This window comes from Apodemus sylvaticus, chromosome 21 (genome assembly GCF_947179515.1).
Source record: "Apodemus sylvaticus chromosome 21, mApoSyl1.1, whole genome shotgun sequence".
Classification (NCBI taxonomy): Eukaryota; Metazoa; Chordata; class Mammalia; order Rodentia; family Muridae; genus Apodemus; species Apodemus sylvaticus.
Window position 1 is genome coordinate 36305695 of NC_067492.1, and position 10252 is coordinate 36315946.

The following is a 10252-nucleotide window of genomic DNA, read 5'->3' on the forward strand; positions in this document are numbered from 1 at the left end:
GGCACCTACAAGGCAACTCAGAACTATATCTAACTCCAGTCCACCAGGCATGAAAGTGGTGCATATACACAGAGGCAAAACACCGATACAGACAGACAGACAAACAAACAGACAAACAGACAGACAGACAAACAAACAGACAGACAAACAAACAAACAAACAAACAGACAGACAAACAAACAATAAGCTGGGTATAGTGGTGTATGCCTTTAACCCTAGCACTCAGGAGGGAGGCAGGCAGATCTCAATGAGTTTGAGGTCAGTCTGGTCTACAAAATGAGTTCAAGGACAGCCTGGGCTACACTGAGAAACCCTGTCTCTGAAAAGTCAAAACAGAAAAACATAAAAATACATTTCTATTATCCGTGATCCAAATACAAACACAGTTGATGGTTTACTATATTTCACATCTGTATTTTGTGTTCTGCGTGGCTTGTTCAGAGAATACTGCAAGGACCAGCCTGTGGTTTTGGCACCTTGGGAGGCTGAAGCAGGAGTCTCACTGGAGTCCAGGGATTCAAGATCCTGAAAAACAAAGCAAAACTGTTTCCCTTCCCCTCCTTCCCCCAAAAGACAGGCTCAGTGACATGAGCTTAGCACTCCAGAGACGGGGACAGGTACTCAGGGTCATCACTCAGGATCAGAGTAAGTTCAAGGCCAGCTATATACTGAGAATCTCTCTTTAAAAAGCAGAAAGAAAGAATGATTATTACATAAAGTGTAACCTGCCTGTTTACAACATGACGATAGCTGTTTTTTTTGTGGTTTCTCATCAATAGTTGTGTGTGTGTGTGTGTGTGTGTGTGTGTGTGTGCCTGCAAGTGTGCATCCCATTCTTTACCTGCAAAGGTCAGAGGACAGCTTGCAAGGGTTGGTTCTCTTATTACCACATGGGTCCTGGAACCAAACTCAGGCCATCCCGCTGGCGGCAAACGCCTTCATCTGCCGGTCAGTGCTTTAGTTTTCCTGACGTTAAACCATAAGATGAAACAGGAACGTTTTATGGTTCTTTCATGTAAACTGCTCAATTATCTTTAAATCTTTATGTGACTCTGGTTGGCTTATATGGTTTTTTTTCTCTTTTAAATTGTCTCCTGGAGAACTTATCCTGAAGGATCCCCCTAGTTCAGAGATACTTGGTGCCTTCTGGGCTCTCCTGATTCCTACTCACCCTCAACCATGCTTGGGTGACTCTTTTGGACTCAGGGTCACCAGCTGCATTGGCTTCTGGGTTGGAGCTTCCCCTAGTTTCCCTTTGGGGCTTGTAGTGAAGAGTCTACCAGGGCCACCTAAGTTCTGTTTTCTGGGCATTTCTTTCCTGAAAGCTGTGTTGTTTCCCCCAGGGTTATATGTAACAATTGGCTCTCCCCCCCCCCCCCCCATGCCAGTCAGCTTTGTGAACTTTAGTTTCTCTACCAGCTGGTCTGGACTAGCTTTTGGAAGACTCCTGCAAGTCTCTGAGCCCATTTCCTGTGGAATGGAAGACAGTCCCTGTATTGCAGAGAACGGCATGGATGAGACTAGCCAGCCCAAGCCTTAGCTTTAATATGTATGTGAGTACACTTTGCTCTCTTCAGAGACACCAGAAGAGGGCCTCGGATCCCGTTACAGATGGTTGTGAGCCACCATGTGGTTGCTGGGAATTGAACTCAGGACCTCTGGAAGAGCACTCAGTGCTCTTAACCTCTGAGCCATCTCTTCAGCACTCCTTAGCTCCTATTTTGACTAAGGTAATAGCAGAGAGCCTATGCAATTACTTCTCCCTCGTGAACATCCAGTCACAGAGATGGAGTGAGGACAAAGAACAGCCTGGTTGAAGAGGATGCAGACAGTGCAGAGACTTTTGAGCATTTCTGAAATGCCAGAATGGGTTGAATCACATTCATGACTAAACAGGGGGCAGGGAAAGTTACAGCTCAAACAGAGCAGCCGGCAAGTCTATAGAGCACGTCTAGGTGTTTTGCTTTGCTCAGGCTGGGTAAGGTCTGAAGTGGGAGGGTTGATCTCGGTTTTTGTAGGTTTGTTTATTTATTTTTGCAATCTTTCTATCAATTTTGAAAGCTTTTAGTCCTGACCACCCATTCTTTTCATTCTTTATAGACAGGAATTAATCTCATCATGAGGGCTCTGCCCTCATTACCTCATGATGTCCTGAAATCCCTGCCTTTAAGGTCCATTACACTGGGGATTTGGGACTCAAAATACTTTAATGTTGGGGCCCACAAACATCCTTCCATAGCATTTAAATATGCACACCTTTAGCAAATAATGCACACTTTTTTGTGAGTGATACGACTTGCTTAGCATTACAAATATTCCTGCAGTTATCATACAGTCAAACATTCTCAGAATACAAAGAAAAAAAGGGGGAATTAGATGATTGCACTAAGAGAAAATGACAGTATGTGACATTGTCCTACTTGCTTTTCCATTGCTGTGATAAAACATCATGACCAAGGCAATGTTAAGATAAAAGAGTTTCTTTAGGGCTTACATTTTCAGAGGATCAGAGTCCATGACCATTGTAGCAGTGAACGCGGCAGCCGGCAAGCAGGCATGGCACTGGAGCAGTAGCTGAGAGAGAGCACACACCTTGAGACTTGACTGGGAGGCAGAGAAAAAGACTAGGATTGGCATGGACCACAAAGCCTGCCCTGAGTGACACACCTCCTCCAACCAGGCCACACCTCCTAGTCCTCCCTCAACCAGTTCCACCAGCTAGGGATCAAGTCTCCAAATATATGAGGACCATTCAAATCTATGGGAGCCATTTTCATTGAAACCATCACAATATCCAATAGCAGTCTTGCTTTGTGAGAAACAGAAACTGATCTGTTAGTTGATTCTTATTCTCTGCCATTTCTACCACTAACACTCTCCCTAAACTTTGAAATCGTGTCTGTCTCCAACACTGGTGTCTGATCAATTCATGAACCCTACTGATATTCAAAGATCCTGTTTTTGTTTTGAGGACACAGGCCAGGAGATAGAGGAGTGTTTTTCTGGGACCTAGAAAGCATTAGTCAAGAGTGGACATTAGAGCTGTTTGATCATACAGTGCTAAGGAAACACCAGCTCTTAAGTGATAGAGGCCACTCTGCATTCTGTAACAAACTTAGGGTTTGTGAGCTGTAACATGGGGCTCTCTGAAGCACTAAGTCATGCAGGGACCCCCTCATGTAGCATTGCCCTTAGTTTCTTCTCAGAGCTATCTATAGAACATGGGAAAGAATTAACCTGAGTCAGGCAGACCAGACCAAGTCCCTGTCTTGCCCCTCACAGGTCTCATGATGCAGAGTCAGTTACTGACTGCCGTAAGGCTTAGCTTCCAAATCTGGAGATCAAATGTCAGGACAGCATTCTTCTCTGTGGCCTTTAGTATAGAAATGTTCCAAGCATTTGGAGTGGGCAGAGGCAAAAACACAAAGGGAAGACTTGTGTGCATCCCATGCCTCTTTCCTCCCACCCCGGCTTGTTCTGCTCTGTGTAGACATCAAAGCTCACATTTCTAATGTGTCCTTACCCCACCCTCACCCTCCCTCAGCCCTGAGAACAGCTACCTTTGAGCATCCCGTAGCCTAGGCTTTAAGAGACTGATAGCCGGGCAGGGGTCCACCCTCAGGAAGACCAGGTGTGAGGCACAGGTCATAAACAGATCCTGAAATTGGGCTATAAGATCCCAGGCAATCAAAATGTTGTTCAGAAGGTGGAAAAGGAAATTAGGAGAAGGGGTGGGGCTGAATGAATCCTGCTTGGACATCCCACTTTAGACCCATAGACTTTTTGCTGAGATTAGAGATGTGCAGGTATACACTACCATTCTAGTTCCATAAACTCTCTTAAAAATCCTGTCTGTCTGTCTGTCTCTCTCTAAAGTGTGTATTTAGGGGGAAAGGGAGATATAGTATATGCGGATGGCCATGCCACACAGGTAGAGGTCAGGGGATAACATTGTGGAATCAGTTCTGTTCTTCTACCTTTGTGTGACTTCTTGTAAGCAAACTCAGGTCATCAGGTTTATGTGGCAAGCACATACCCACTGAGCTGGGTCACTGGTCTAGACCCTCAATGTATGGGGAGTGTAATCAGAGAGGGACCTTCCAAGGCCAGTGCTCAAGTAGCGATGATTGTCTGGCTCTAAAGTGTTGTTGATTTGTGAAAGGTCTGTAAGAGAATTTCACATAGTGCTGGGTGTGTCAAGTGTTTAGTATATAGTAAGCATCTATATTATATTGGTGTTGTTCTTGTCAAAATGAGAATCTGAGGGGAGATTCTCCCTTTCAGAGGTGTGTTAGAAAGACAAGAGGTTAATATGGCTAACCTGTTCACCTTTGGGCAAGATGAGAAGGCCATGGCTGCAGGAAGAGTAGCCAGGCTACTTGCCAGAGACAGCCTGCCTGGTCCTGAAGGGTGTAACTACCAACACCCTGTCCTTGGCAGGCACTCCAGAGCCTTGCAGAGTGACTCGTCAGGAGCTTTCATGGAGATTAATAAACAGAAGCCAGAAGTAGTCTCAGTCCCCAGAGAAAACCCTGTTTATGGGGAGCCTACTATGTGCATGGTTGTTCTGCCACAGTTTCTCTGTGCATCCCTGGGAGGGGACTTTACAGAGGACGGAGGAGGATATTGAGCCTTGGAGAGGGTGAAGGACTTGATTAAGGCCACACAGACAGAAACGGTATATCTGGTGCTAAATATCTGGTGCCAAAGGCCATGCCCCTTCCATTGTTCCAAGATGCTGATTCTGCAGCACAGTTTGCTCTGGGGCATGAACGCCTTCCCAGGGAGACTCCTAGTGATTTCTAAACAGCAAGGAGGGCAGGAGTATTAGACTGCACAGCACCAAGTCATTGGAAGTTTATCCTGCTCCTCCTCATGCCTGAAGCTGCCTTGGGACCCTTGGCTGCATTGTCACCATCCCTGTGCCCAGGGACTGTGGAGGGAAAAGCCTTAGCTTTGGCTCTTGGTGGCATAAATGCAAAGCACCTCAGGGACTGGACTCTATCTGGTGCTGCACTGAGGGGTACATTTTGAAAGACCCACAGTGGTCTTTTGTCCCCCTGTGACATCTCCAGGTAGTTCAGCTAAAAAGCTGTTTGTTAAATCTCTGGGAGACATTATTTTCACCTGCACCATTTTCTCCTTGCTGGTGTATTTGTCTGTTTCCCCAACCTGGTGCTGGTCCAAGTAACTAAACTCTGACTGTGTATTGGTGCTTAGGCTATTGTTTGGTTTTTCTCCACACTCATACAGGTTCTGTTCATGACTGGTCAGAGCTCAGGACCATGAAGCTTTTTTCTGGGTGAGTTCATCTGGATCAAGATCAGGCCAGGCTAGTCAGGTTAAGACAGACATGTGGCAGAAGTGGCAGACCGTCACTCAGAGGGTTTCTTTGGGCTCCAGGTGATGAAGGTGTACACCTTGAATCACAGTTCTCAAGAGGCAGAGGCAGGCAGAACTCTTGAGTATAAGGCCAGCCTAGTCTATAGAGTTCCAGGACAACCAGAGCTACACAGAAAAACCTTATCTCAACAAAACAAGACAAAGCAAGACAGACAAGACAAGACAAGACAAGACAAGACAAGACAAGACAAGACAAGACAAGACAAGACAAGACAAGGCAAAGGTTTCTTTGTGTAGGAATTCCAGAAAGCTCTAGTTGAAGATCATGACACGGGGCAAGGAAGACAGCCTAAAAGTCTGTTAGCTGTGAGCTGTTGGAGCTCAGTGCCACTGTAGACTTCTGGAAGACAGTGTAGAAATGCTAGGTTTTGCTTAGTATTGGTTAGGAACTGTTCCCAGGGCCATGAACTCTCCTGTGCTCATGGCTGCCCTGTGTTTGTAAAGTGGGAGAAAGCCCCAGGTACAGCTGCAGAACCTTAAGGTGAGTAGCAATGGGAAGCCACCTGTGTGGGGTTCCAGTGGGCAGCTAGAGGGTCCTCAATAGAGCCAGCCCTTCTTGGTCCTTCGTGGTTAGGGTTAGGGTTAAACAATGCTCCAAGCCACCAGACAGCCACGAATGGAAACTTTATTGCTCCAAGAACTTTACATGAACGTCACCGGCCCCACATTTGGGCACACATATAAAAAGCACAACTTATTATACAAATTCAATCCCTTGACTCAGGTCCTAGGTGGTCACTTCCCAGGATGTCTCCCAGTGCCATACATAGGTGGGTTCAGGGACAGCAGCTGCACTTGTCTGAGCCTCCTTTGCAGACACAGCCTCGGGCACACTTGGCACAGCCCGGGGGACAGCAGGGACAGCAGCCTGAAAAAGTTAGGAGATGGACAGGTAAGCCAGGGCTCTTCACTTTGTACCCTTCCCCCAACACCTTAGGGGAAGCAGCAGAAAACCCGGGGCCAGGAGGCTGTGGGGTATGAGAGCAAGAAGGGACCTCAGCGGTCCTCTAGGGTCCATCAGAGCCCCAGACAGAGGGTGGGCTTTTCGAAGGTCACAGCGATGACAGAAATAAAATTACAAGCCAGGGCTCATTATTCCAAACTAAGGCTTTATCCTCCTCCTTACTGGGCTGGACAGAACCTGTTCCCAGTTTCCTTCTTGCTCTAAATACCATAGATGTCCTTAGAGCTGGGTGGGCTGCTGTCCAGGGGAACTTTGTCCCAGGTGTCTCCTTGGGTGTCATATCATACCCCTCTAAATGAGAAAAAGGCTTCCCAGAATCCCTGCAGGAGGCCATACTCACTTTTACGACAGGTTTTACAGCTGCAGGTTGTGCATTTGCAATTATCTCCGCAGATGCAGATCCCTCCTAGAAGAGAGGACAGAGACTGGGTGAGCATGGGGCTATGGCTGCTACAGAGTCTCCTTGAGGCAAGAGGGTGTTACTGCTGCTGAGCAGGGCCCCAGGGCTGTGGATAAGCCAGTGGTTCTAGTGACAGGCCATGGATGGAGACTGGGGGTAGGAGGGGCAGCATCAGCTCGAACCGGGTTACCTGTGAAAATGCACACTCCTGACTGTAAGCCTTTAAATAGGATCATTTATAACTCCAGGTGAGGGGAAAGAATCAGTAGTTTAAAAGCACAGGTGGTACAGATGTCCATTCAGAACTAACAGACAAGGCCAACCCCAGACAAGGACAACCATTAAGGGCTTTCATAGCCTCTTCTTGACAAGGCCAGATGGAAAAGCTGAACGGAAAGCAGAAAGGGGCACAGAGATCCCAGGGGTTTCCATAATTAACTTTTAGTTCATAAAAGTGAGTCACACCTCTTTGTCTTTCTCAACTCATCCTGTCCACCATATTCGGTTTCAGAACACTAGAATTTTTTGTACCTTTTCCAAGTGCGGGGGGACAGACCTCTACTCTTAAGGATGGAGGATGCATTTGAAGGATGCATTTGAAACATTTGCCGTTTTTCAAGGCTGAGAACGCACAGGACTGTCTTGAACCCCGATCTCCCTCCTTCTGGCCAACATTCCTCCCGGCACCCAGCATCCTAGAGTGACTTTGAACACAGGATCCTCCTCCTGCTGCCCAGCCTTTCGAGTGCTACAGTGTTCCACTACAACTGGCTTTTACTGACTTGAGGTCCCAGCTAAGCCTCTAAGCATGTCCCTGTGCTGAGTAACCTCAGTTTGCAAAGGAAGACATGGAGGCCCATAAATCAGATGTGTGGGTGAAACTGAAGACCAAAACCAAGTGTCCAGGCTCTGGGCCATAGCTCCATTCCCTACTCCCACTTGGGACCGCTTGGGACCTGCAGCCAGAAGAACTAGGGTTTTTATGTCCCTTCCTTCGCTATTTTTTGGACCAGAACCATCCGTTTTGGCAAATCTGGCTGGGAACCAACAGAGTGAGAGTTGTCCCGAAGGTTGCAGATCCAGGATAAACCTCACCTGTGGCAACTAAATAAAGAGATTTCCAATAGTCCCACATGCCGCCTGCACGATATAGGGGTACAGTTTTAAGACCCCAAAGGGGCTTCCTTACTTACCAGACATACACGTGCATTCCCCAGGGTCCATGGTCCAGGCGTGTGAGTGGCGGCTGAGAAAGGGAGGCTGGAGTGGCTGCGGCTGCAGGCTCCCTCTTTATAGTTGTGTAGGTGTGGCGCTCACCTCACTTCTCCCTGGGGCCAGACGCCCTGCACACTGCACACGGCCCGGCCCAGTGAGAGACGCTCCGAGCTAGGGAGGGCAAGCAGGGGGCAGAGGGCAGAGGGCAGGTAAAGAGTAGCTTGGTCGTTTAGGTGGCTCTCACAAAGGCCTAGACCTGCCCCACCTGCTTACCTGCCAAAGTGTCAGGGAAGCCATGGGAGGTCCCATGGCACTCAGCTCGGGCTCCCAGACACACACATCCAGTGGCACAGAGTTACCTGCCATTTCTGCTCCTCCTTCCTGCAGCCACACCTGCCTAGGCTCAGAGCTCCATTCTTTCCCATGGTTGGCCTTTAAAGGCTTCATCATAGATGAGAAGGTGGGGGATGCGCCCACCTGGACTTGGGCCCTTTCCTTCTAGACCACCCATGGAGGGAAAGAAGAGAAGACTCAGTGGGAAGCTTAACCAGCCTCAACTTCCATCTCCATCCCAGTCTTTGATAAGACAGCTACCTGCCTTCCGTAGGATACAAAGTGCCCAGTGGGTGATGGGATGCCCAAAGATTCTCTCTCTCTCCCCCTCTCTCCTTCCCTCTGTCTGTCTCTCCCACCCTCCCCCACCGTGTGTGCCCCTTGGTAAGATGTATGCACACATCTCATGCTACTTGTTCTGCTACGTGGTCATTTATCCACTTGCTAAAGCAGCTCTGCCCCTGCTCAGTCTTGCACGAGGGTTTGCGGATGCTGGGTGTGTGTTGGAATGGATAGATGAATGAGTCGGATGACGTCACGGGTGACTGAAGACGGGAACTGGAAAGTGAACGAAGGAATGAAGGACTCACTCTCGAGTGTCCAGCACGTGGCAGTGCTGATGGCCTCTGATGAAAAGTGGCTCTCCCATTCAGTAAAGGGAAAGTGTGGATCCTGGCTCCAACCCATGTAGATACTTCCTCCCTGTACTTAGCATCTCTCTATCAGTCAGGCCTCGGCCTGATCCATGATGCCGTGAACTTGAGCTGAGAATATCTGGTGAGGAGAAATATCCTGGCATCATGGCCTTTAGAAGGAGTCCATGGCAGAAGTTGAAATGATGCTGTGCTGGTGCAGAGATGGTCCCTGCAGGCACCCATAGTCTAGCAGTGGACAGTCTGTTGTTCTTTACTTTCCAAGGGCCCGCACTACATTGCGCTAGGTGCTGGGGACCCAGTGCTGATTAAAACCAGAGCTTGCGGTTGAGAGTGTCAGGAGCTGCACGCTTGCGTGTGACTGCTCAGTCTTTCTGGGCCTGCAATGGGAGTTTATCTCAGCCCATCTGTGGCACAGTCAATGTTCTCTGCCTCAAGCAGGTATTAATACAGAGGGCCTGGCCCATGGAACAAGCCCAGCGAGTGCAAGGCGTGTTCCTCTACCTATCTAAGCCATCTCTCTTAGCTAGACACCACCTGTGCCAGCAACTGTTTCCTCTTTTGTGATGTGGCTCAAGGCTGATCGATTGACAATAGTAAATCCCAGTCCCTTAATACTTGGATATTTCCTAATTCCTGGGATGTGCAAGTTGAAACAGTGTAACACTTGCTGGTCTGGTCCAGGCTAAACCGTGTCCAGGCTGGTCCAGGGCCTGAGAAAGAGTATACCAGGCCTAGCTCACTGCTCGGCCCATTCTCTGTCTCTCTGCTCCTGATGGAAGCTAGTGATCAGAAACAAATCCATCCTGAAGAGATGAATGACTAGAAGAAGTGCATGTTGTACTGGCAAGACTTTACTAACCGCCAAGCATGATGATCTGAGTTTGATCCTTGGATCCCCATGGAACTAGACAGCTGAGTCCTGTAGACTGCCACATCTGGGCCATCTTCACACACACACACACACACACACACACACACACACACACACTGAAAAAAAAGCAAAGTTTTTACAGAAATAAGCATATCTTTGGAGAAGTGAGACTTACCCCCCTGAGGGATTCCAGGAGCCTTTAGAATCTGAAGATTAAGTTCTAGACCTTCTTACAGGGGTAGGGAGCACATATAAATGTATAGCATTTCCCCTACAGGGGTCTGGAGTGGTCCTGGCTGGCCTCAAACTTTTTATCCTCCTGCCAGAAAATGCTGGAGTTACAGATGTGTGCAGCTGTGCCCAGCAGCTCTTGTTTTACACAGCAGTTCGACTCCTTTGAGCCACCAGCT

The 10252-nt window shown here is 48.2% G+C and overlaps 1 protein-coding gene across 1 annotated transcript; it reads right to left on the reverse strand.

Moving 5' to 3' along the window:
- Positions 1-6179: 6179 nt before the first annotated feature.
- On the reverse strand, positions 6180-7991 carry Mt4 (metallothionein 4). Its single transcript, XM_052167253.1, has 3 exons — positions 7961-7991; positions 6708-6773; positions 6180-6271 (listed from the first exon to the last, which is right to left on the reverse strand). Exons 1-3 carry the CDS (start codon positions 7989-7991, stop codon positions 6180-6182), a joined length of 189 nt encoding a protein of 62 aa, XP_052023213.1.
- Positions 7992-10252: the final 2261 nt, after the last annotated feature.